At 45.1% G+C, this 27,687-nt stretch overlaps 1 protein-coding gene across 2 annotated transcripts; it reads right to left on the reverse strand.

Annotated features, from left to right (window-relative positions):
* Nucleotides 1-2,227: 2,227 nt before the first annotated feature.
* tnni3k (TNNI3 interacting kinase) lies at nucleotides 2,228-26,677 on the reverse strand. Of its 2 annotated transcripts, XM_088926983.1 has the most exons (25): nucleotides 26,543-26,677; nucleotides 25,904-26,012; nucleotides 25,609-25,694; nucleotides 24,991-25,088; nucleotides 24,407-24,517; nucleotides 23,827-23,925; nucleotides 22,985-23,123; nucleotides 22,451-22,595; nucleotides 21,952-22,056; nucleotides 20,710-20,804; nucleotides 20,005-20,154; nucleotides 19,392-19,478; nucleotides 18,696-18,752; nucleotides 18,042-18,134; nucleotides 17,867-17,924; nucleotides 17,532-17,726; nucleotides 17,241-17,345; nucleotides 16,564-16,616; nucleotides 16,430-16,482; nucleotides 15,622-15,754; nucleotides 15,056-15,165; nucleotides 7,970-8,029; nucleotides 6,816-6,985; nucleotides 4,103-4,182; nucleotides 2,228-3,332 (listed from the first exon to the last, which is right to left on the reverse strand). In XM_088926983.1, the coding sequence occupies exons 1-25, from the start codon at nucleotides 26,580-26,582 to the stop codon at nucleotides 3,256-3,258; spliced, it is 2,508 nt and encodes an 835-aa protein (XP_088783109.1). In that variant the 5' UTR covers nucleotides 26,583-26,677; the 3' UTR covers nucleotides 2,228-3,255. The 2 variants fall into 2 exon arrangements, with proteins under 2 accessions (XP_088783109.1, XP_088783110.1); XM_088926984.1 differs by lacking the exon at nucleotides 23,827-23,925.
* Between the last annotated feature and the right edge of the window lie 1,010 nt (nucleotides 26,678-27,687).

The following is a 27,687-nucleotide window of genomic DNA, read 5'->3' on the forward strand; positions in this document are numbered from 1 at the left end:
GGGAGTATGCTGTAAGCACAAAAATACTGGTACAAATTGTAGAAAACTCCAGCTTTGAGTATTGTACTTAGACTGCTTTAAAAAAGATGCTCACTGAGGACTGTGCACCATTAAAACAGTCACACATCACAGACCTCCTTGACCATAACTAAACCATCTTAGAACGTATTTCAAACTCGGTAAAATAATATTTTAAGCCTATAATTTTATATATATATATAAATGGGGATATCAGCCTTAACGAATTAAATGTAAAAATGCTTTTCAGTATTTATGTCTGCAACACCATTTAAGGTAGAAGTCTTTATACCGGCTGCGAAGCTTAACTCCCACTGCAGGTTTCAGTGTTGAGCTGATAGATGTTTCATTGGCAATGGCTCCTGGCTGCTCATTATATAAAGCCAGCAGCTTAGAGCACAGAGCCTGCCAGTTCAAGTGGGCTTAGGTCAAATGGCATGAGCGAACTCTAACAGTGAAGCACACAACTGACCTTGTGCCTCGAGCTGGAGCAAGTGGGGGTGTCCTTCACCTGCCATGACGAAGAGGCCCTTTGCCTTTCTGGGTGCCTGTGATCTTGCAATGTTGCCACTCTTCCAGCCCCCACCACCTCCAGTGTAGACACTGCAGGACGTACAAGATGAAGCACCTCCCTGGGTGACGTACAACAGCCAATATGCACTAGCAGCCCCACTGCGCAGCAGGACAGCTAGAGACGTGAAGGAGGGCTTCATCAGTCGAATTAAGGAAGAACTTCAGGGAAGCCAGATGGCGGGAGACCATGGGGCAGTTTCACCCAGACAGTGGCTTTAACTCCCCAAAAGCACAAGAGGTACAGTTAGAAACAAGAGGAGGCCCCACAGCCCATCTAGCCTGTGTGGGAGTGAGTAGTTCATTGATCCAAGGACCTCATCCAGCTGTTTCTTGACAGAAGCCAGGTCGTCAGCTTAAACTACACAGCTGGGTATCTTATTCCAGACTCCCACAACTATTCCACCCACCTCTGCTCTTGTGACTAGTGCCGTGGGATCTCTAGTGACCAAGTAGTCATCAATCTCACTCGGCAGGCAGTAGATCCCATCGGAAAGATGGTGCTGCCTACAGCACAGTACCCCCCCCAGCCACCTTACAGGGGCACTGGTTTGACAATTCTGGTCCGGGGCAGGAGCACCTCCTACTGGTCCTCCGACACCAGCGGCAACCTAGCTTGGCATAAATGAATGACATACATTCGCTAAAAAAGGTGAAAGAACAATTCAGCTGTCCTTCTGTGATAGTGTGGCTTCCTAGTGGCTCAATCAATAACAGTGATGTTTGTGGTAATATGTTCTCTCCCTTTAGCAGCTCCTGTAATAGGTGCTGGTCACACCTTGCCCCTGCCTAGGTGTCTTTCTAGTGATTGGCTGTGAAGTACACACTCTTCAGAGCATCTGCTATGGAATTCACCTTTCATCAGGTTCTTGAAAGCGGATACTCCGCACAGCCTGACTCATTGAACAGAAATAATTCATACTGAGCCTCCGAGGGTCAGGTCCTCCATTTGTCACACTGGGAGAATAAACCCCTGACGATGAATGACTCGCCGTTTGAGGGAAAGAAGTAAAACCACTGGTCGTGGCCACATCACAATCATGCAGAAGAATTCATAAAATTAGAAGTTTTTCCTTTGATCACACCAATCCAGTCTTTAACAAAGCTTGCACTTAAAAGCACTTTTTGTGTGCATCTCTCCAGAGATGAAAAATGAGAAAGCACTGTGCAATACATTGATTTAGACACTTTACTTTTCACTAATGAGAAGACAGAAATTTTTGTATTTGCGTATGCCTGATTTTACTCTGAAGACAGAAGTATATGATACAGTGAAAATATTTTTATCTCAAAAGACCAGTGGCTTTTATTATTAGAAAAGTTGTACGTTAGAATATGAAAAAATATTTAATAAAATCATGCTCAGCTTTTGAAGTCATAAGTGATCAAACTATGTCAACATGACAAATGTATAGACACTACACAAGCACACGTTAAGCAAATATTTTAAGAAATACGCATGCCGAATTTTGAAAATGTTTTCCCTTGAATTGTGAATCCTTGAGTGTATTTCTTTCTTCACAGTAGTTTATGCGCAGGGATTAGAAATGGGACAATGTTTCATAACACTACCATTTACACACAGCTGTTAAGATACTGAAAAGGAGTTGTAAAAAATGATTTCTGCAAAACCTCCTTTGTAAGGAACAAATTACTTTATTCGTTTTTGACTTCTTTTCAAATTGCCAATGTGTTACAAATTTAGATTACTAACATATTTTAATAGCATAACAAAGAAGCAACAGTTTTGTACTAATTGTTGAAGCTTTTCATTTTGAAGAACACAAATTCAGACTTTATGTAGCCCTAGTCTGACAGTGCTTGCTCACAATTTTGTGATTTGTGCAGCTGTTTTTGCACTATCAAGAATAAAAAACACACGAGAAACCAAGCTAAGCTTTGCAGCTTAAAATGTGCTTTATATTGACCAAGCTTGCTCAGGAAGTACAGAAAGTGTTCAGCATATTTATATTCTATTGCTATTCAGAAATTGTGAGATAATGTTTTTTGAATAAACTGTATACTGCATAAAAACTATATGATTTTTAATTATATTTGTGTTCAATAAAGAGCCTGAAATAAAATTACTTTTGTGTCGTTGTTTTTTATTATTCACTGATGTTCAGAGAGTTCTTAAAAGTACACTGCCTGCAATGTTTTGCAATTCTGAGCTGTTATCATCACTATTAAAGAGGCCTCCACACCTTTAACTGCTTCATCTAAGAAGAACAAAGCCAAAACTCCTTATGGGTGAATAAATTAGTTAATGCAAGGAAAGGATACAGTGATGAAACCAACAGTGTGATTTAAAACTGGTGTCCTGGACTTATTTTCCCCAAACAAGCTACAAATAACAGCAGAACTTTGTAGAAATATATTTCCTTTGATTATTATTTTTAATTGAATCAAACATAATGTTTTAAATGCCAATTCATACAGTATGAATAAAGCAATTTCAGCTAAGAACATGAACTACGTATACTCTCACTCAAGTACGTGCATTTTTTAAAATCCGTTTTCTGTTTGCAAATAAGAAAGGTGCACAAACTGGCTGCATGTACTTTTGTTGTCCACTTTATCTGAAATCCTTTGCAACTGGACAGTTCACATGACGTTTGGCAGTGTTGCTAGTGCTTCTTAATGAGCTGTCTGCTAACTACACCCAAGTCAGTTGTTGTCCTCAAAGCTCCCATTACTGCTGCAGGAGTGAAAACGCATGGTGCTCATGGGATCGGAGACATACCCTGTGCAAAAGGAATCAGACACCAAAATGAGCCCTGGGCATTAGCATTATTTAATGTTAACTGCACTGAAATCCAATGAGGAGCTTGTATCTGTGCAGCACTTCAGCCACAACACATGCCTGAAAAATTACCACAGTCCTGTTGGACAAGTTATGGGTTTGATCGAGACACTTGAGAGAGAACTTTACAAAACCCACATTATACAATATATAGGAATTATATAAGGACTCAATGTTACACCACAATAATGCTATGGGATTTTAAACAAAACTAACCAGCACGAGCAGAAATGATTTGTTTTCGTTTCACTGTACCACACATTTAAAATACTGATCTTTAAGGCCGTGAATGTTTGGCACTTGACTACATCTGGGTACTGTTAACTCCCTATAGTCCCTCCTGTTGTGGGATTCACAGTATGAGTCCAGGTTTCTGCTCTGTGACTCCAAGGCTGTGGAGAGATCCCCTAACCCATATCAGATCTTTCAAGTGAATCTGTCTGTTCAAACACAGTCTTAAAATGTCTTAAAACGCAGTTACATACTCAATTATGTACTTAGGTAGCTTTTAACTGTGTTTAATTTACTGTTTTAATTTGTGTATACCTGTCTTTTTTGCTTGATTCTTTTGTTGCACATGCATTGCTGATGTATTGTGAAAGGTGCTATAAAAAACAGTTCTCATTAGCATAAACTAATTTCAAATTCCACAAAACAATATGCAGTTTGCGCAAATACTAAATGAGTGACGATCACTTAGGAAAAACCTACCATTCCTGTCAATGGGAGGAAACTGGAGGTTTTTCCTCAGTTCATCCAGGGACAGGCCTTGAGAGGATCGCCGCCCAGTGCTGGTGAAACAAGAAAGATTCAACAAAGTCAGGAGCCACCAACCTGTATTTCCTGCCCATTTTGTAGTCTGAGAGTTCAGCACTTTATTAAAAAAATAAATTAAGTTGGACAGCGCATACGCTGCTTTGTTGTCAGGTGAACACCATCTCCGAGCCTGCAGTCTCAGGTAACAGCTGTCACAAGCTGAGCATGCCCAGTCCAACGGTACTGTAATCTTAGAAGACGATTCTAATATATTTAGATCGTTTCTTTCAGGCTCAATTTGTTTTGATGGGTGTATAACAAGAGTGCGAGATGACTTAGAGTACTTAAGGACCATCTGATCAACCCAGGAGGGATTATAGTGACACAATGCATTCTGGAGGATAAAAGTTTGCTGTACTGAGGCTCTGGACCATTGAGTAACTGATCCACAGAAGTCAGACATGAGGTAAGCTACCAGTTTGCATTATGATGAAACATCTCTCTACGCACCGTCAATGTGAGATTTTTATGTAAGTAGTGTGGACTGGCTTGTTTCTGAATCTGTGAAATTATGGCTCCAACCTAGAGAAGATTAAGCTTGACTTTATTGTTAAGTTTATTTTGTGCTCAGAGCCCATCCCCTCATCAGCGATCTGTATCTGAAGGTGGGATCATATTCAGAAAACACCCAGCCAAAAGTTCAGCTGCAATTAAAAAATGTTGTATATGGTTACATGGAGTGTGCTGCTTAACACTTGTCTATTTTTTACAAGTCATTTTTACTTATTTTCAGCTCCAAAATACATTGGGGATTTTATAACAATTAAACATAATTGCTCCGATTGTTTTATTGTTTTTATGATGACAATTTATGCATTAGTCATCTATTCGAAATCAATTCTCCTAGCAACTAAAAATGGAATGACTCTGGCATAAAAACATATCCTATAAAAAAAAGCTAATACAAAATGGTACCTAGCAGTTGTGCCCTTATAAAGTACTTTAGATGATCAATCTACACACAAGAACCATCCTCATACCTTACAACCACAGCAGACTGCTGGGAAATCAGAAATATAAGCAGCTTGTGACGCTAGAGCACTTGTCAGGTCAGGATAATGAAATTTATAACTCATTGTTTTTTTATTGTAATTATTTTGTCCATCTCTGTTCACAGAAAGGCACAGCACAGGGTCTTGAAAAGGCTCTCAGAACACTGCATATTGTGCTCTACACACAGGCATGAACCAGTACACGTTTCCAATTTAGTTCTGCAGACACTGAAGTCATGTGTGCAGAGGAGAACAGCTTGTTATGCAGTAAATCATAAGCCTAGATATGATTGAATAAATTGTATAGGAATATTTTGTTAGGCTCTAATGTGATTCTATTGAAATGGCTACTGGGTTTCTTAAAGGTACCTTAAAGGTGACAATATACGCTTGACTCAAAACCCTTTTATCTGCCAGGACTACCTGTAGACATTAAAACAGAAAGGACGAGGAGCAGTGGCACTGCCATCCTCATGACTAAAGACAGGTGCCCTGTTGCTGATAAATGCTCCAGTTTTGCCATGAGCTTCATAATGGGGAGGAAGGCTGACCAGTGCTGACTGTACAGCAGTTGTGCAGCTGCAGACTACGGGCAGGAGCAGATCAGTGTGCGATCAAAGCAGAAACCTTAGTAGCCCACAGTGTGTCTCCTTTCCTTGTTACTGTATACTTGGAAACAGTTGCCATGGCTTGCCTGCTGCAGTCATGTAGTATGAATAAACAGCAACCAAGCAGCTAATCCAACAGAGAGGTCATACATGTTTCATTACATTTACTTTTCTTTATATTTGGCCTCGTGTCTCCAAGCAACACTGGGGGAGCTGTTGCAGGAGAAGTGTTTTGAATGTTTCACCTTATCGCTAGATAAACAGTAAGACGGGCAGACAAGGCCTCCTTGAAGTACATTTGCTTATTTGCTTGGGCATGACATCATTTCAGGTTAAGGCAAGTAAGTGCAGGAGCTGTTTTCCTGAGATAAAATTGGATGAACATCCTCAAGTTACCTCAGAGAGATGACACAGCTATACTTCGCAAATCATTTCAGGTCACAACCTTTCAAATGATGACTTTGTCCAGGAAGCAAATGTAATTTTGAATGCAGTCTGGCGCAGGCTGATTCATTCTCTTTTCACGCACAAATTCATTCCATCCAGAAGTATTTTCTTTAAAAAAACAGAGGCGCCCAGTATTTTAGATCTACCCACCCAATTTGGAATAGCCAGCTGTGTGGTTTCCAAGTGTTGTCGTGCAGCAGCTCACCGGTGAGAATCAGGAAGAGCTGGCAGACTCCTCTGACCCGCCCACCTCCAAGCCACACCTCCTTTATGACATCACAAGACCCGCCTCCCTATACTGGAGGGTCTAAGCCGATTGGAGGAGAGGCGCGTCTCTCACCGAGAGCATCTGTGTTTCTGAGAGCCCTGGCCAGCTACTGACACACTACCCTCGGCAGTCGTACATTGCTAAGGCCTCGAACCCGCGGTCGCAGAGCTCCACCCCCCACCCGGACGAGCCCCTTGAGTCCCCAGAAGGCCCCAGGGGTGGTTGTAGAGTGATCCCGTGACTGTTACCGCAGGCTCCGCCCCTTCACAGTGTGACAAGGGAAAAGGTCCCACCTCTGTGACCAGACGGCATAAGCCCTGGCGTTGAGGGCGTACTCCAGCTCGAAGCGGGAGCGCAGGGCTGCCACGTGGCTGCGGCCCGGCCCCCCCCGGGCCACCAGGCAGTCGGAGGAGGCGGAAGGAGACAGGGAGCCACTGCTGTTACTGGAGGCCGGGGACATGAGCTGTGGGACGCAGGCGAGAGAGAGAGTCAGAGAGCGGACCGCATCCTGAGTCAGAGAGAGGCACCCTGCCAAAGCCTCCTCGCTCCTGCGGTCTCAGAAGATCTCCAGGGCTGCCCGTACAAATTGTTGACATGGCAATTGGGGACATACTGCCTATTGCAAGAACAGTCAACTATACAGGAGAACGTTAAGAAAGGTGACAAACAACAGGAGGCCATCCAAATCCCCAATCCCATTTGGTAGGTAGCAGATAACTGATCGCAGGACTTCCCCCAGCCAACGTCTCGAAAGATGCCAGGGTATCGGCTTCAGCAACACGACTGGGTATAGCTTGATCCCCCAACCCCTTCGGTTGCAGAAGTGCGTCCTTGTGACTGGTTTTAAACGCAGTCCCATGTAGTTTCCCTCCTGTGCCTGCTCGTTTGTGTCTCGCTGTTCATTCTGGAAAAACGAGCACAGCAGAGGACAGTCTCGGTCCATCGCAGGCTTCCACTGCGCCACTCTGCTATCCTACACTGCTGAACCCGTTCAATATACCTGAAATACTGACTGAAATGAAGGAAGACAGCTCAAGTGTGGAGTTTGCATGTTCTCTCAGGGTTTCCTCCCCTCTCTTAAAGACAGGCTGGATGGGCACCTTGGTGTCTGTGCGTGCTCTGCAAAGGGCTATCTGTGCTTCTGGGATCCGCTCCAGGTTACTTACTCATGAATGAATGGAGGCCTGGATATTATAATATCCCAAATTATTCCCAATTCTTGCCATGTCAAGTACTTACACACTCGAGCATGAAAAGCAAAATCTCTCATTCTACTCCTCTGACTGAACCAACCGTTTTTTCATTACCACCATTCGACAGCCAGCTACAGCAGAATCTGATGTGTTGGAAAGGCATTTTCTGTTTCGTACTCCATATTTAATTTTGCTCAAGGCAACAGTCACCAAAACGTCCCTCACAAGTAACTGCTATAAGCCAATTTCCTCACCTCGACATTGCAGAGACACTCCTCCAGCTTGGCAACCACTTCGGAAAACTCTGGTCTTTCCTGTAAGAGAGGAATAATATTCCAGATTAACTATTTTTACAGCACCATTGCATATATGCACAGAAACATTCTGAGGCCCATTATCAGTGCAAAACACACATAATTTTGTAAAAACCTAATTACACTGACTGTCTTTCAGGTGCTCTGTAGTTCAGACACCAGCTGAAAGAGGAGGACAATGAGCCCAGCATCACAAGTTAAAGGCCACAGATCTCTTGCCCTGATGCCGAGAAGAAAACACGACAACATGCTACCTGTACAATAGCAGAAACGATGAGAAGTAAGTCAATCTACATGATGCATCTTTAGTGTTTTTTTACTTTTGTACTTTTGTACAGCACCTTAGTCAACAAGAACATCTAGTTGGTTTATGTCTTGTTTCTATAAAACGTAGAATGAAGATCTACCAATTATACTTACACACATATCAAAATAGCAATTACACGTTTTGTCTTGCAGTACATTTCGTAAACACATTACAGACCTGGAATCATGTCTATCCTTTCCTTTGCATTTGCACTTAAAAGCACTGTTAACCTTTTAAATCACCATAGGGACTGGCGACTTATGCAAACAATGATACAAATATTTTTTTTCTATATTTGACTCCTGGTTTTCTTACCAGAAAAAATATTACCTACTAAAAGGATCCTTGCACGCAGCTTTTCTTTTTACCAGAAAAGCCCAGGCAAAGACTTGGTCTATAACTTCAAAACAAAATTAGCCACAGACTATGGGTGTCAGACAGACTTCACCATCAATAACATGGCTCAAGAGATCAGAACATATAAAAACCTACAATGAATGATATCAGACAGTGCAGGAAGCTTAACTGCAGGTAATGCAATAGCCCCACTACCCCTTACCCTCTCCTACCTGACTCCCATGTGAGACTGTGAGATTAACCACAACCAATAGTATAATTAATTAACCATCACCCAGTGTGTCTATTTAACAAATAACAGTGGCCTTTGGCGGCCTCTAGTGTCAGGTTGGCTGTTAACAAGTGACATCCAAGCCCCAGCCTGCCACAGATTACTGCAAAGAAACAATAGATAACAAAATCCCTTAGTGATCCTTTGAACACCGGCCCATAATGAATCAGAGGGTTCAGGCCTGTGAGGAAAATCAGTACGGGTGACCGCTGGCGAGTAACCTGGCTTCACCTCCTCCCTGTTTCAGGTGTGCTCCTTGTGCTGCTGGCTTCTCTCTCACATGCTCAGCACAAGGAGTTGTGTCCTGCCTCCTGCGTGGTGTGCTCAGAAGATGCCATCATCTGCCACCGGCTGACTAGTGTCATAGGTAAGGGGATGTGCAGACTTCATGTCTGCAACACACGTGGGACTGTCACAACCACAATCCTGCTGCGCACCGCGGTGCTGAATGAAGCAGTGAAAGCCAGATGTGTTGAATAATTCAGTGAATTCAGGTGAAGCTTTAATGCTTATCGTTCCATAGACCTTTTCTGTGCCTCATAAAAAGACTCAGAGTACGGCTGATCCCCAAAGCAATCCCACCCACGGTCACTGACGCCAGATAATCCCATTTCACATCGCTGCAACCAAAAGCCCACACCTGAAGTGTCATCTGTTCTCCTGTACACAGAGGTTCCCCTGACGACTAAGGCTGTGCTCTTCACGGATGGGAACATTGCCTCCCTTCGCAACAGGTCCTTTTCCTACCCGTCCAATATGACTCTGCTGGGCCTGAGCAACAACGCCATAGCAAACATCGAGGAGAACGCTTTCGGGAACCTCACGGCTCTGAGAGCACTGCTGCTGGATCACAATCGCATCTCAACCGCTGCTATTCTCGAGTCCACCTTCAGCCAGCTCCCACACCTGGAAATCTTACAGCTGGGGAACAACGCCCTGCAGGCCATCAAGGGGAGCTGGTTCAAAGACCTGGGGAGCCTGGTCACTCTGCAGCTCGAGGGGAACCTGATTTCCAGGCTAGACAGCAACACATTCGAATTTTCCACGCTGAGCAGCCTTGAGACACTGGATTTGTCGGACAACCTGATCACGTACATAGCCAGAGACAGCTTCGCAAACCTTCCTCGGCTGAGGTCTATAGACCTGTCGAGGAACAGCCTCACGCTCATCCCCGATGCTTTCTCCTACCTCTCCTGGCTCTCGGCCTTGAACCTGGACATCAACCGGTGGAACTGCTCTTGCGAGCTACGGGAGCTGTCGGAATTCCTCAGCAGCTACATTGAGCAGCCAGACAAGATCCTGTACAACGGCAAGCAGCTGGTGTGCCAGAGTTCGAGCAACCCAGCTGTGCAAACCATCCTGCAGCTGACAGAGTCGAACTGTGTGCCGCCCAATCAGAACATCACCATAACTGTCCAAAGCAGTGACTACAGACATTACGTAAGAGACATGCTGTTAACGGCTGTCTTTTGCTTTTCAGGTGAGCTAATCAGCCCTCATACATTAGGATGTGGCTGGGATATGGTGCTACCATATTTAATGGAGTCAATCATCATGATGTCATGTTAGATGTAGTTTTGCGACCATTGATATTGTATGAATTTTTCAATATATGCAAACCGAATTCTTATGACCAATAAGTGTTTATGATTATTTCAGTATTACAAAACAGCATATCGAAACACTTTCATTCTGATTCACATTATTTAGTCCTGATAAGCCACCACAGACTTATCAGACTTTCTGCTCAACAGTCTCATATAGCTGTGTCTTGACTGATAAAATGGGCTACAGGTCTTTATGAGAAACGTTATTTCAAATTTATGCAAAAGGGTTTGAGTACATATTTGATGATCGTCTTACTTTTTTATTAGAAAGAAAACCTGAGCATACCCTTGTTGGATTAATATAATATCACGATAAATACGAACTGTTTGATTATGACTAATGCAACATTAATATCATTTTCTAAAGTCTTCTGTAGCTTTGTCATGCTAGTTAACTTTGACAGTATTTTCACATTTATGATTGTCTTCAAAAAGTAGTACAGCCTGAGAACGGCTATAAAAATGAAATTAATGCCATGCCCTAGCAGGAAGGTAACTGTTAAATAATTAGCATGCAATGATTGCCGTTTTGTTTTCCTATAGGAGCGGTGGGGCTCACACTGGCACTGCTGTACTGTATCTGTCACAGACTGGAGCACAACAAGGCCCAGAGACAGCGCCTCAGGGGAGAAGCTGGCTCCCCCAGCAGCTCTGTGGAGAGCGGAAAGACGCCCCGGTGCACTTTCACCGAGGACAATGAAGTCCAAGTCCTGTCCATTGTCCATCCTGGACATGTCCCTCAGCTGATGCACCCGAACAGACAGGGACCTCAGGACAGGACGGTCTACAGGCAAAGGGGCGCCAGCGAGTGGGCAAGGCCTGTAGCAGCAGGGGCCAAGCTGGCCAGACCACAGCAGCACGTGGCGTGGCAGAGCTGCAGCCTGGCACACTCGGTCCCAGGGAGCGCGGGAGGGCATCAGGGAGGAGACAGCAGCCGCACGCCTGTTTTGCACAGCGGCAGTCGGATAGCAACCGGCCCCAGCGAACAAGAAAGGCTGACACAGCGGGAGGAGAGGCACAGACACGTGTCGCAGCCTGCCCTGAAGTTGAGTGAAGGTAAGAATGCGTGGTGGGTTCTAACGACTCATTAAAAATAACAGCCTCATTAAAGTGGGGCTCCGTGAGGAGACTTGAAGGTCATGTGACAAGCTGCGAGACTGCTGAATAAAAACTGCAGGGCCTTTTTTTAGCTCGTGTTTTCTGTTTCTCCAGTGTGAAAGACGCAGCTGAAAAAAAGACGTTTCCAAAAGAGAATTTTTTAAAATAAGAAGCCCCACATTTCGCTCACGAAGGCATGAAACAGAAAGCATTTAAATTCAATTACGTTCATACCTCTAATGCCACACAAATTGTGCACTAAGGCACACAAGCATGAAAATTGCTTTAAAAACTGGAATGTACTGTAAATGTTCCCTCATTAAGGATATAAACTCTTCAAAATGCAGCAAAACAGAGCATTAGCAGTGGAAGATTGAATTTGGTCGCCCTAATGTCTGTATCAATTCTATTAGATTAACTGGTTAATATTAAAAACATCATAACAAGAGTAATGGTGATGAATGAAGAATACAATATTGGCATACAATCCAGATAAGCCTGTGCTTAAAGATTCCTTTTCATGTAAATATACTGCATAGCTCCTCTAACATAGCCCATGGCTTCCCCACATTATACATTCTTAAAATTAACAAACTAAACATTTTGCTCTCTTCTGCAGATTTCAGAGCACAGATGCAATATAAGAGACAAGAAGCTGACACACAAACGACAGGAAGACGAGAGCGGTTCACGGACAGCTCTGGGACAACTGGCGAATGGGAAGCCAGCTATAACGGAGACGAGGAGCACCTTTATAAGCGACACAGCTGCTTGCCATCCTGTCCTGCATGTGTACCAGCCCTGTACAACACAACGCACTGCGGTCTGAGAATAGGTGGCGCGCACAGAGACTTTCAGGGCAGGCATGCTGCTGAGCCCACACATATTCACTCCCTGCCAGACTACCTCACCGTTAACTGTGTGCACTGCCACACGACTGGCGAATACAGGAGAGAGGGGAGAGGCGAGGGGAGCACCACAGAGCGCACGCGCAATGGGGGAGCCGCGGAGCTGTGGCGCGATAAAGAAAGTATTTCGAAAGGGCCAGCCGTTTTCCGCAGGGAAAGCCCTCCCGACACCGCTAACAGCCCCTCGGACCCTGACAGCGGCGCGGCAGGAGATCGGATGGGAACGCCAACAGTCAGATTAGCACGGGTGCAAAAAAGCGTCCATTTTAATCTCCGCGGCCCGGACGTGCGCCTGATCTCCGCTCGGAAGAAAAAAGGCCTCTTCGAAGAAAAAAGGGAGTGGGCCGTCCGAGACCTCTGCTTAAAAAACAGTCCGAAGATGAAAGACAAACGGGGCTCCAACCGTTCGCCGAGAGCGACTCCTGCGAGGGATCAGGGTGACGGGGGATCCCATTTTAAGAAACGGAAGCACGAGGTTCAATCCAACGGCTTGTTGAAAGTCAAGATAAATGTAAACCCTTTCAGAAGAAACAGAGTAAGCCCAGGTAAGAGACCCGGGGAGGAGGGCCTACTGGAAAAAGAGGCTGAGCGAGATACCAGCAAGGCAACAAACAGCAAAGACACGCTGGCCTTTTCGCGGAGGAACAGGAAGAAAGACAAACACAACGAGGCCACAGCTGTCCCTGCTCTGTCCGGAGAAACTCGCTCCTCGGAGACAGAGAAGAGAAGCACAAAGAAGACCAAGAAATCTCAAAACGTCAGTGGAAAACAAATTCACCACCCAGCTCCGCAAAATGAAATTGCTCCCGATTGTCCTGCGGAGACGACGATGGGACCTTCCCAGCCTGAGGCAGCAGGAAAGGAGAGAAAAACCTCCTCTGCGGAACAAAGGCCTGAGGACGGGGCGTCCGCAGAGCTGCAGGGAACACAGGCGCCCCAAAGCGAGGAAATGGAAAATGGGGGAGACAGCAACCGAACAGCCGACCACAATCATTCCAATGAAGAAACACGCTCGCTGGAGTCACAAAACAACGAAAGAGCAGAAGACCGATCGGACGAAAACTCACAAAGAGGAAAGTGCTCAGAGAGTGAGGAGACACCTCCTCAAAGGGGTTCGGAACCTGAAAATGTTAATGGAGCAAAACCGGACGCCCAAGAAAAGGCAGAAGAAGCAAAGGGAGACCAGTCCCTCAGTGCGACGGTCTTAGAGCACAGCGCTGATGAGACTCATGAAAGCCCCATTCCAGAAGTCCAGGAAGACAGCGGATCCCAAGACGGACAAGGCCAAGCACAGGTTCAAGCCCAACTAACTCCGCCACGAGACCAGGATGAAAGTCACAGCAAAGACGTCGGCGTTCAAGAGCAGCAGAGTGTGAGCCAGGACCCAACACCAGCCGACATGAACACCAAGGACAATGAGGCATCAGCCACTCTGACTTCGGGCAGAGAAAGAGGCCCAGGCGATGTTGCAGGATCTTGCGGCACCGCTGAGGAAACCCTGACACCTCAAACTCAGAACTCCCAAGGGCCACGGAGAGAGGGAAATGTGGAGCCCATAACTCCACTAAACGAAACAGCAGGCAGTTCTGAGAAACTCTCGGCTAATCCAGCCCGTCAGACAGCCACCGTCCTCTGCAGTTCAGAGAACGAGACACCAGCCAACGGAGATAATCAGTCAAATAACAACAGCGCCAACACCACAGAGGGTGCCCACTCTCCCCAGGCAGCGGGCCCCGTCCCAGCAACATCTACTGTGCTTCCTCCATCAGAGGTCGCTGCTGATGGGGACACTAGGAATCTGCCTTGCTCCAGCACAGGTATCATACAAGAGTACATCCCGTCAGTGGAGGGCTCCCCACAAAGGAAGATCCGCCTCATTCTTCCAGAAAAAGCAAGCAGCGGGCCTCAGACGGCACTGGAGAAAAAAATAAGATAGACAGACCTTCTGTAGCATTTACCTCTCCTAGCCAGAGACTACTGGATAGAGGGAACCTGTGCGTTCAAGAAACCGGTTTTTATTAAGGTATGCCTCTGACCCCTCACGAACCAACTAAAAACACCTGTTCTATGATTACTGTACAAATAACAAGAAATAACACTATGTCATTTTTACGCTTAGGTGATTAAGCCAATATATTTTGAGTGTAATGTATATATTGATAACGTCAGTAGTTTGTTAAGACTTTTTTGTAATTTTGTAATACTTTTCAAGTCTTCCAAGGACGGCAATATACTACCAGTTGTGAAAAAAATGTTTATTGTGTGTTTTTAATGTTTTTAATATTTTGCTATTCTTAAAATCCAGCCGAACAGCAGTTTCGTGATCTCCACTTAGGTCACTGTACACTGCTGTCGTAAGAGTGCTGTCAAAACCATCCTCCTGGTCAGCTACAGCTCTTGAACGGCTGTGTGACTGAAACTCTTCGCCTGTGAAAGACCGGCCCGTGTCCACTGCGGTCTGTGGAGGTCTCGGCTCACCTCTGGACAGATGTTCCAGCCTCTCATCAGCAGGGAGGAGATGGGCTTGGGAATGGAGTATCCGATGGGGGGCCTGATGTGGTGGTAGGCCATGTCTGCTGCAGCTGCAGCTGCGCAGGAGAGGACAGGGAGGAGAGAGAAGCTGGTCACCCGACTGGCTTCAACATGACTGACCAGCTACGTTTCATGTCCTGCCTAAATGAGAAGCAAAGTCCAGGCATATCAAGAGCTCCAAGTGCTTTATCCTAAGTCTTACAGTCCAAGTAAGACACAAACCATACAACGGTTTAAATTCATCTTTTGCGATTTAAGAAAACCGACCCACAAAGAGTTTGCACATACATCAAAGCCATAACCTATACATCCATTTTCCATTGTTGGACATCCTATGATAAAGGATAAAGCGTTGAGGCATTAGTGGGTTTACTGTAGCTTAAAACAGAAGCCAAAATAAGATTTAAGAGCCAAGCACAGCCCGGGTCCTCCTGTAGCTTGGGGCGTGTCACTACAGGGAGGGGAGCTGTGTGGGACAGGGGGTGGCTGGCTGTGCAGTGCAGACACAGTACCTGGCTTGAGGTGAGCGAATGGAATCTCTCCGGTCAGCAGCTCCCAGAGGCACAGGGCGTAGCTGAACACGTCTGCCTTGACAGTGTAGCGGGTGCACTGCGTGAACACCTCCGGGGCCATCCACCGCAGGTTCTGCACAGTAGCCCCCCCGCACACCGTTAGGATCACAGAACCGCCAGCAGAGGACCCCCCTGTTAGCTTACAGTAACGATGCCCGACAGACACCACAGTGGCAAAAACAGGGCTTATCTCAAAACCTACAGCTGTGCAGAAGCAACAGAAGAGCACTGTCCTCTTTATACATTAATACTCTGTTTAGGATGAGTCCAGAGCAGCTCCACGGTGCTTTTAAAGAAATATAAAGTTATTGCAGGCATTCTGTAGCATACATTGTCCTTTATTGCTGCACATTTATTTTATTAGTAGAAATAAGTTCATGCTACTCAGTAAATTCTCTAATTTGGCAGAATCGAAATCAGGCAATACCATTTCACTTCTGGCTGCAGTAGTCTGCACAAAGCTGAGTCTGGCGTTAGGGAGACTAAGCATTTGTGGACATTTCTCCAGGCAAACTGCCACAGCTGACAGCTCTGTACATCTACGCATAGAAAATGTGTCAGAAATGGAGCCTCCACCAGAAAGGTCTACAGATCTAAGGATTGTGTTGGAGAGGAGCCCATGTGTATCCACTCCTAATGCTGCTAAAGTACATCTCATCATTTGCAGATTATAGGCAAAGTGAAGTAAGACGTTAAGTTTATAGCTACTCTGTATATTCAGAATAAAGTTCGGTGGAAGCATACAAACCCCAGGTTGTTTTGTCATATTATCCTCCTCCATGGACAACAGGAATCTGGATTCTACAAGATAAAAGTTGACTTGTTATTGATCTGAAGATATTGTAAGATTCCAGTAGGTTTCGCTAAAGACAGTATAATTACCTCCAAAATCTGCCACCACTGCATGGCCATCTTCATAAAGCAGGATATTATGGCTGTCAAAAAAAGCTTCACAGTGAATTTCTTCGCAGGAATTTGTTTTATTCCCAATCACCTCCCACCCTGGAAATATATTTAACCCAGATTGTTTTAATTCTCAATAAATTGCAGGCTCTAGTACTTAGAAAGAATCAGAATACAATGGGGATTAAATGTATAATAAGTGAGAAATTAAGAGTTGCTTAGGCACACTGGTAACAGATGATATGATATGCCTTGACAGCTCAGTATGTTTTAGCAAAAAATGAAATAACCAGTGAAAAGGGAACATGGTATCATATGTAAAAGCCATATTTAGGAAAAACCATAGCAGAAATCATAGCAAGGGTCCAGTCTATTGACAACAAATCTGTGTAAAAGAGATGTTATTTTAATAAAGGTTTTCTGTTATACAAAATGTAGACTGTTGAGGCAACCAACACTGGTTGCAGCACCGTCTGGGACTCACACCTTTCATGGTAAAAAGGATCACTCCTGCCACAAGACACAAAGCAACCTGGAAGATAATTCTTCTGAAATAAAGGACCCGTTTACTGAAACACACTCAGCTTGAGTACTTGTGCACATGTGCAGTATCTATCCGTGCACCGCTGCAGCTCCAGGGGCTGGACGTTGCTCACCTGTTGAGATCTCTGTGGATGATTGGCTGGATGAGGTTGTGCAGGTATTCCATGCCTTTTGCCACATCAATGGCAATGATGAGCTTTGACTGAAGATCAATTATCCTGCAGATTTAAAAGTAATCAGACTTATGGGGGGAACTGATCGATAACACTGGGACTGCTGCTCTTCCCAATTTATATTGATGAGCTAGATTTGGGTACAGTTACTAAACTAGTGACATTTGCAGATAATACTGAAGCAGGACACAAAAAGAGGTTCAGAACAAAGCACTGGAAAGCCCCACCTACCTCTTCTGCTCGTGCAGTAGGGAGAAGAGTGACCCTCCAGAGACATACTGAGTAACAATCGCAAACTGGCTGGGATCATCTAAACAGGCACCAACAAACTGGATCACGCAGGGATGGTTGAGACGGCAGAGAATGGACACTTCACGGCAAAACATGTCTACATCGGACTTTGAGCAGTACGTATTTGCTCGATACCTAGAACGGAAAATCACAATCGTGACGCTTTTGATTTTGAATTTGTGAATGGTTCAGTGCAAACTGAGGAGATCATTCTGTAAAATAATCCACTTAATGGATTATTTCATTTCTTCTTGTGTTCGTGCAAGAGCACTCACCGTTTGATTGCAACAATTTTGTTCCTACATCGTCCTTTGTAAACTTTTCCAAAGGAACCTAAATAAAGAACATTTTATTTTTAGCATTGGCTGCCTATCTCTCAATAACTCAAGAAATAGCTTAAGAAATAATAAGAAGAACTGTCTAGTACACTAGCTGTCTCAGCTCGTATACCTGATCCTATAATTTCATGGAACTCCAGTTCTGACAGCTGGAGGTGGAAGTGAGAGGGGAGACTCGCTCTCAGCAGGAGAACATCCGCCTTTTCTGAGAACAAAAACAAAGTGCATTTTAATATTATAAAATACAGGCATGACTTCACATCCCTACCACCCTTGCGCTACTCCCCACATCATTAATATAGCATTACATTTTCTAAACACAAATAAAAAAAATATTTTATCAAATCACAGAATGAAATAAAAGTCATTTTTATTTAGCTAAGGTATGTGTAGGAGGCATTGCCCGTTCAAAATCACAACTTAGAAATTCCTGTAAAAGGGATAAGTACAACCGGAGTGTGCGAAACACATACAATTATTTGCATCGTAACCTGACACTTAAATGCCCGACTAAACACAAGTTCCTTACTTTGTAAAGAGGAATCCTGTAGAATGAAATGAGCCCAAGCACTGACACCTGGAGAACCCCGATATAATACTGTGACACCTGAAAGCATTCTGCATTTCCATATAGGGCTGACTGTTGCTGTAGGAGATTCTAGGTACTGTATGGGGTCACAAGGCTACAATATGATGTAGTGCATTTAAACAGCTTTAAATGGAAACTGTTTCTCAAGAGCTGTCTAGACGTCTGGTACACTGTTACCTTTTGTCATACTTTTAATCTTCCCTAGAGGGGACGGAACAGACACGTAGGACCCATCTGTAAAACCCAAAACACATGTCAGACCTTTCTGCTTTATGAATGCTTTCATATATTGGAATTATAACATCGGCATTTTATAAATTACAATGTTAACAATCTCTTTTGCAACTTTTCTCAATATAGACTTATCTTAATGATCATAAAAACATAAAGACATTAGAAAGGTTACAAACACGAAGAGGCCACTTGGCCCACCCAGCTGGAAAGAGATGCTAACAGCTAACTGATCTGACAGCTAACTGAACGGCTTGTTCTCGTTTCTTGTACTGTTTCTTTTTTCCTCAGTAAAATCAAAATCACGCTGTTTTTATTTTTTTCCAGCAAGCCATCAAAGTGCACCCCTTTGAGAAAAGGCTCTGGCCAGCACTTGAAGTTTTGGGGCTGCCAGATGAATTCTCTATTGTGCAGCGATTATTAATTTCCAGCAGGATCAGAGAGACTGAAAACTAAAATAGCAGGGAGGCTGTTTTAACTTATCCCATTAGCGTTGATGTTGAGCTTTCAGCTCTCTAAATCACTCAGACAAACACTCTAGAATCAGCAGGACTGCGCATTTTGGGAACAGAACAAGAACAGCCACAGCAGAAAGCAATAACCGTTGTGTGTTATCAATCGATGGTCACACACGGCACTGACCTCCCCCGGGCTGGGAATACTCATTACAGGGAGACTCGTCCTGTGGCCGTTTGTAGTGCTTCAACAGGGTGACAATGGCATCATGACCTGTAACAGGAACCCAGGTGCAGTATTATTCTGCTGCCAGTCTCCAGTCCCCTGATAGCAAGCGTTGTGATTAATTAACACTCTGTTGTGATGACATACAGTATTTCGATGAGCACACAGTTAGCAACAAACGTGTTTCGTTACACCATTAGAGACTAAAGAACAAGCAAACAGTGAGCATATTTCATGTGCTTTATTCGTACAGAGCACTTAATCCAGCAAATGTAGCAGAACTGGTTTTAAATTGCTTAAGCTTATACAACATCTCTTGAATTAGTATATGAGGCTGCAAATACCCAGTTCTGAAATCTCCCTTTAAAAGAAAGATTATACAAAGATTATTATATTGGCATCTATATACTATTCACAATTTCTAGATCATGATACATCCACATGGTGTGAATCAGACGACGCTTTTCTCCCTCAGCAGTGTAAATGAAGCAGAGACTGCTGTGGGCCAAGATGTTTGCAAACACATTCCCACGATATGTCGCTCAGACATGTGCAACTGGCTCCGATGACACACCTTTCTCGTACGCCCACATGAGACAGGTCTGTTCATCTTTCTCCCCGCTGGACCTGCTGGGATCACAGGCAACCAGGTTCATGTCAGACCCGCTGTCTAAGAGGAACTGGACCAGGCGGATGTGCCCATGGAAACAGGCACTGTGTAACCCTGCAGGCCAGGCAACAGACAGGCACAGGAGAAGGTCTGTTCAAACGTAGAATCAGGTGGCGCTGCTTGTCTTTCAGTTCTGGGCCCAACGCAGTTTGGTCTTTAATCGACATAACATTACAAGATTCGCTCTGGCCTCCTCGTCTTGCAAGTCATTATTTAGCTTGTACGCATTCAAGGGTATGAACATGCCCCTGGCACTTACTAAAACTGTTATAGGAAGACAATGCAATTTAAGATAAGATAAGATCACTTTATTGGCCATATACAATTTCTTGCATTAGGAAATGTCTTTTTGCATACCCCAGCTTGCTCTCCATGAGACACAGACAGGGAGAGAAGCTGGGGGTCAGAGCGCAGGGTCAGCCATTTATACAGCACCCCTGGAGCAGTTGGGGTTAAGGGCCTTGCTCAGGGGCCCAACGGAGTAGGATTCCTCTGCCGGCCGCGGGATTTGAACCAGCAACCTTCCAGCCACAGGTGCAGATCCTGAGCCACAGAGCCACCGCTCCGCCCTTTTTTTTAAGTCAGCAAAAGGAATGTCCTTCACTTTACCTGTATGTCCATCTCTGCCTTGATGATTGATGCTCATTGCATTCTGACTGAGCAAAAACTTCACCATCTCAATGTTTTTTCCGTAAGTGCAGGCGCTGCCAGAATTGAAAAGAAACTGGATCAAAATTCTAAGGCGCTGGTTCTCAATCTCTAAAACAACACGCACCATTTTGACAATTCACTGTCTTTACTGCGGAGGCTGCAGTGGCACATGGGACAGAGGGCTGCTGTCACACAGCTCCTGTCTCTTTCTGCGAGGAGTTTGCGTGTTCTCCCCGTATGAACACGCAGGTGTGTGCCCTGTGATGGGCTGGCTTCCTGCCCAGGCTACAGCCCTACTCCTGCTGTGGTGAGAAAGCTGATCTTTACTATGTTGGAGTAAAATCCATGCTTTTTTTTGTGTGCATTACCTAACATCCTGTGTCACAAACGTGAAAGAAGAAAATCAGAGATGGGTTCTCCTGCAGCAATTGCATCTTACGCTACATTTACAGGATGTCTCTCTTGGGAACATTTCACCCTTTACGCTCATAACTGCTTCTCACTGAGCACTCAGCAAGTGAACTACATCTAATGCTGAGATTATGGAAATAAAACACGCAAAACAGAAAAACAAAGACACAGCCATTATCTGCGCTTCCCAAGACGTTCAGGAAGGCTTCTCCCAGCAGCAGTTAATGAAAGGACAGAACTGTGAACATGCCATCTTATTGTCCATCTCTCCATCCATTATCGGCAAGCTGCTTATTCCCAGTCGTCCTCCGGGGCAAACCAGATTTCGTCCTGGAAGTGTGGAGCGCAAGGCCAGACTGCACTGGACAGGAGGCCAGTTCACTGCACAGCACACACACAAGGACACTCTGGGGGTGCCAGTTTACTTTCCCCTGGTGGGAGGAGATCAGAGTGCCCGGTGAGTGTGCACAGGAATATTGGGGGGAACAGGCACACCCCACAACAGCAGGGCGCCCCAGTTTGGAATTGATTCCAGGGTCCAAGAGCTAAGAGGCCTCACCCGGCTGTGGCTGTGCTTAAAAAGAAAACAGTGACTGAGGGCTGGAGTGCCAACATGAAACTAATCACCTCACTGGACAGTGGGATCAGCCAGGAAGAGACGAGGTGGAAATTGATGAGGCCTGTTGAAAGAATGTCTTTCAATCGACCTGCCTGCAAGTGTCACACTCCAGGGCAGCGGAGGCTGAATACTGCTGAGCTGAAGGCCAAGGGGAATGGACCGGGCTGTACCTGTGAAAGGCCGTTTCACTGAAGATGTTCTCCTTGGTCAGGCTCTCCGTCCCGGACAGCTGAACAAGCTCCTTCACTGCATCGAGCTTCCCATTGTAGCAGGCCCTGCCAGGAATGGGTTTAGTGAGAAGACCGCCAAAAATAATGATGCAAAACATCACGGAATTCCTCCCCCATGCTGTGCTTTTCCCTCTACCAAAGCTTCTCTGTGTAGCAATCCATTGCATCCAATGAGCCCCAGCAGGACTCGACACTTTGCAGAATAGCATCGATACATTATTTCAAATCGACATCATTAAAAAAAATCCCCACCCTGGCAGTTAGCCAAGATCCCAGGTTAAAAAAAAAAATGAACATCTTCAAGGAAGTACCGGCTGCCAGTGATCTGATGTGCAAATATCTACATTTAAGAAAATGTGTATTTTTTTTTTTAAAATACATGCATGCAAGAAGTCTTGCTGCCGCAGACAGCTGTCATATCGGAGGCCAGGCTGCTCACAGGTGTAACGGAGAGTCGCCGTAGATGTTAACGGAGTGGGGCTGGACCGCGGAGCAGCCCTGCAGCAGATACCGCACCACCTCGTGATGGCCGAACCGCGCGCAGAAGTGCAGGGGCACGTGGTCCTCGTTGTCCTGGGCGTTGACTACAGGAAGGCAGGGAACCCCCAGTCTCATCGATTAATATCCCTCGTGTTAGCACTTAGGAGAAGACACAGCAAACACACACACATACATACACACACACACACACACACGGGGGGGGGGGGGGGTGTTTTAACGTGAGGCTTCACTTTTCAAAGTCAGCGCCAAGGTTAAAACCGGACGGGCCCGGTCTAGGGTCACAGCTCCCTCTGCCGGCCACGTTGAGATGTGGAGCAGCCACACAGCCTTCATTCGGTTGGGCGGTGCTGGTGCGATGGCAATGATGTCAAAACACGGTTTCCACTCCGGAGACACTCTCCCAAACCCTTCCCGTGAACATTCAGAGCCAGGCACGCCAAGCGCCCAAGAGTCGTGTCTAACGGCGCCTCACCGTCGGTCTTGCTGCCCTCTTCCAACAGGAGCTTGACGAGGCCGAGGAAGCCCTTGGCTGCCGCCAGGTGCAGGGGCCTGTCGCCCACCTCCCCACTCGCGTTCACGTCAGCCCCGAACTTGAGCAGCAGCCGTGTCACCTGGGGCGGGGTGGGAGAACAGTTAGCTCCCGTGAGCACCGCCTGCGGGGCTGCATCTCTCACCGTCGACGCAAACTCCCTATATACTGTGATCTAATTAACTCTCTTTCTTAAAAACAACGACAGACCCGGATACCTCTAAGGTCATTTGGGAAGCAGATTTCAAGTTACTGCCCACCCATAACAACACGCGTTGTGAATTAAAATGCACAGGACGCCTCAGCTCAAAGCTCTTCACTTTTCTTGCCTGTCCAGTGTTTGAGGGGAAAGAAACGCAGATTCTCACTTTAGTGTGAAAACACGTCGCTTTCTTTACAAGCACACAAAATAATCCCACCTGCTTGCTACTACGGTAGGGTAAGAGGTCCAACATTTTCTAACAAAGGCTCTTAAATTCTATGAATCACGAAGGTGGGAAATTGTGTACTCGGATTCCTCCGATGGTACAATGTGGGGCGCTTTCGAGACCGATCACACGCAACGCATTCATCCAAAACAGCTCGTCTTTGTATATTTAATCGTGTCGATGCGTATTAATGAAAGGCACTGTATGGATAGAATGCATCAGTAATTTACAAAGAGTAAATAACGAGATGGCAATTCGAAGGATCTATAGATAAACAAAAAAAAACTGATGAGTCTCATCTAGTCGACGCATTCGGCTGTATTAAGGCCGCGGGCTGTTCTTGTTGGGGACGGTTACCTGCTCATGGCCGTAGTAAGCGGCGATATGCAGAGGAGTGAAGAAAACAGCGTCCTGCACGTTAACATACGCTCCGTGCTGGAGGAGGATGTCCACAGCCTGCAAAGCAACAGGACAAGGAGGGCGCAACGCAACTTAACAGAGCCCCCGCTTGCTTGATTGAATTAAATTATACAGGACAGAAGTGGCAAGGGTCAAGTTTTGTCATTCGCGCACACTTTTCTAAGGAGACTGTTACTTCAGCCTGGGAGTCAGGACGTCACTAACACTTTTTTTTATTTACATACATATGCACATATACTATGGTTTGTGTGGCAAAACTACGGTCCTTTAATCCGGTTATTTTTCCCCCTTTAACAATTCTACAGATTTTGCCTTCCAGTCATCACACAGATGAATTAAGAATAAACTGGAGTGTGCTACACAAAAGAGGCATCCTCCTCTTGCCTCGATCAAATCAACGGCTCAGAGACCCTCTTTCACCACTGAAGACCACTGTTGGGTGCGTTCGGATTTGAATCGACTTTTAACTGTTACCTTCCGGAGCGGCAGGCCACGGGCAGTGCAAGGCGGCGCTCACCTCGTGGTGGCCGGCGACAGTAGCGATGTGCAGGGCGGTTAGGGCCCCGTACCCCACCTGCTGGATGTCCGCCCCTCCGTGCAGCAGCGCGGTCACCAGCTCCGCGTTGGCCTGCGAGGTACGAGCGAGCGCGTCAGAGACGGGCGCACGGCTCAGCTCTCTGATCTACAGTAACTTCACTCGGGACATATCCGCTACGTCTGGCCTGTGACAGCCGCATCAGCAATCGACCCTTTGAGGGGGAAAACGCACGCCGAGGTGCACCTTACCCTCCGTTGTTTTTTTTTAAATCACGTTATACTTATTTTTGCACCATGCTAATAAAAAAAATTAACCGTAATTTTCTTCTGGAAAATATAAAAAGAACAAAGATAAAAATAATTCTACTAGGGCATCAAGAGAGTCAATGTCTTGTGTATTCTTCTTCACAGCTGGTATCGTTTTTACCCACGGTGACTTTTCACAACATCAGCGACTACTTGGGGGAAGATGGACCGGGCATCTTCAGTATTGTGATCGCGCCGCCCCTGGCTGGTGTGCGTCAAGTTTGGAAAGCGGGCACCTAGCCTGCTTCTTGCACTAACCTTGTAAGCAGCCAGATGCAGAGCTGTGAAGCCGTTGCGTGTCAGCCTGGACGGGCGCAAGCCCTTTAGCATGAGGGTCCGGATATGAGCTTTGTTACCTGCGGTAGAGCATTACGATACATTGTCCTTCTTACAGGAGCGCGGTTCTGGGGGTTTTCGACAGAAACACATTGTGTTCAACTCAGGTTTCCCTTTTTAAGTATTTTTTTTATTTTAGAGAACAGATAAAGCCATTTGAAGTACAAATAAAATGACACAACCATCCTTTTATAATACACATTTACAAATATACAGCGTGCATGAAAATGTATTCTTATCTGTTCCCTCAGCTAAGTTTTCTATATACATCTTCATGCGGGGCTAAGATAGAACACATCATCAGCCAGGTCATTAAAACCTTTGATGGCAAAATTCCACACTGAAGCCTGTGCAAGCACAGCAATAATATTACAAAACACGGGACATATTTAAGATATTGTGACCACTATATAACACCAGCATTACATGTAGTGTTTGTTGCATATTCTTTGATGGCTTCAGCATTAAACCAACACTTCTCAGACTGGCTGGAATTCTTATTAGGAATAAAATTGCTTTTATCACCAGTTTTGCACTCACCTCCACAGATGCAGCAGAGATGCAGCAGGGACAGCCCCCCTTCTGTACGATAATTTAAGTTGACCTTATTGAAGGCTTCATCTGAGCTGTGGGAGACACAATTACTATTAATCCGAAAATAAAACAAACAGCAGACCACATCTGAGTGAACGATAAATCTAGTGGTGTAGAGAAAGAAAATAATCTTATTTGGACTTTCTGTACAGTGTATGTTGCTAGGAATCCACATGCAATACAATTTGTTCCAACGAAAAATGCTCTGTCTGAAAGCATTTACGGATCTCCACGTTCTTACCTGAAGACATGCTTTAATTCCATCAGCTCACTCTCCTTGATGCGCAAGTCATCCTCCAGTCTTTCTATTATGACTGAATAGGACTCGCTAACCTTCTTCTTCCATTCATCTTTGTAAACAGACAGAAGATTATGGACTAGTAATAAAGCTGCTATGTTATCTAACAGCAAATTAACAAATTCAATTAACAGTGAAGACAGTTGAGCTCCATAATTTTAGGTCACACTTAATAAAATGGAAAACAAAGACACAAGACTTTGACCTTTTGTATTTACAGTTCATAAGATCACATTCTAGTGCCTCTGGGGTCATGAGTTAAAGACTGGGTCAAAATGTTGGTGGTGCCTCAGATATTTTGTCTGTCAGAATGCTTCGGCTAACTGTCACGATGAAGAAATCCCCAAGACAAGGCTGAAAAACAACACCTGCGAGCTGCCGAAACAAGCTGGGCTGCCCAAAGACACAATGGTGACAGAACACGTTGTCACACAACAATCTAAGAACAGAGACGTCGTTCCGTTTCACGAGACAAAGTTGACGCATATCTTTCTCTCGTTCGTTTTCTATTTGTGTCCAAAGTCCCGCTCCGCAAAACTTTTTATCTGTTTAAAAATACCAAAACAGAACAATCGCTGTTACCTGTACAAGTCTGAGTCGGTCTCGATTTATAGTTCCCCATAGAGATTTTCCTTTAGTTAGTTTAGTTCAGGGCTGTAATATAATTCTTCACTCAAGCACAATGGCAGTGCTGCTGATAAACTTGGGAACACAGCCACTCGCTAAAAATAACTGGTCTCCAAATAGAAAGGCTGACAACAATGACAACTGATCTGACCATGTTCTGAGCTACAATAACACACGGGCTACTGTACCTTCCAATGCTTTTTCAACATTGGAGACGGACTCCTCTTCACCAACTTGTCATATGCATTATCTTAAAGTGCCCCACTTAAAGCATGGATACTGTGGTCTTAAAGTCCAATTTTATAACAGATAAGTCTGAACATTTAGTTGATTTCTAAATCTAATTGTGAAAAGAACAAAGGTGTGGATGCATGAGCAGAAGTAGATCTGGTGTGCAGTGCTCAAACTCTGGAGGCCAAAATCCAGTGTAAAAAGTCTCTTTTTATCTGTGTGACCCCCAGACTGGCAAAATAGTCTATCTGAAGAAATAATTAAATCAACTAGGTGACCTGGAATGAAAGATTGAAAAGCCATAGGTGCAAGGAGATGCATCTCCAAAATATTTCCCAACCCCAGGTCTGGTGTGGATGAGAATCTGTAGTTCTTGAAAACAGAATGAGGCATTTTTTGGCAGATTTCCTAATGTTCACAGAAGCAGGCAAAGAATATTTAACAATGAGGGGCTCTCTAACAAGTGATTTAAAGGGACAGCACATCCAGTAATTTCTGATTAACGCATTCTGCTGACACACTATAGCAGTCCTTCTAATGCCCTCCATAAGGACAGGGCTGGGGAAAGCTGTGCTTGTGACAATGAGGAAAACGCACTACAGCGTACTAACACCTGGAGACAGTTGTGGAGAGGGATGTCATCATCTCCTAATCAAAACTTGAGGGGTTTTCTTCACTAACGGGGTACACCCAGATAGCATCAGTAAAGTCTGTTCACACCCAGCACCTGCCTCTCTGCAGACCAGAGGTTATGAGAAAGCACAAATGCCATTCCATTTCTTTTTCCAGTTTAAAAATATCTGACACACAAAGCGAGCTGGCATTAGGAAGAAAGAACAGCAGAGATACAGTTACAGGCCTTGTGTAGT

This window comes from Atractosteus spatula, chromosome 11 (genome assembly GCF_055471065.1).
Source record: "Atractosteus spatula isolate fAtrSpa1 chromosome 11, fAtrSpa1.hap1, whole genome shotgun sequence".
Taxonomy (NCBI): domain Eukaryota; kingdom Metazoa; phylum Chordata; class Actinopteri; order Semionotiformes; family Lepisosteidae; genus Atractosteus; species Atractosteus spatula.

What these genes read in the sequence shown, in the direction of transcription:
- tnni3k (XM_088926983.1), bottom strand. Translation starts at nt 26,582, where the DNA reads ATGGGGAACTATAAATCGAGACCGACTCAGACTTGTACAG. An exon ending in GAATTAAAGCATGTCTTCAG is followed by an intron (nt 25,695 to 25,903) that starts GTAAGAACGTGG and finishes TGTCTCCCACAG; the next exon opens with CTCAGATGAAGCCTTCAATA. An exon ending in CATGTGGGCGTACGAGAAAG is followed by an intron (nt 19,479 to 20,004) that starts GTGTGTCATCGG and finishes TTCCTGTTACAG; the next exon opens with GTCATGATGCCATTGTCACC.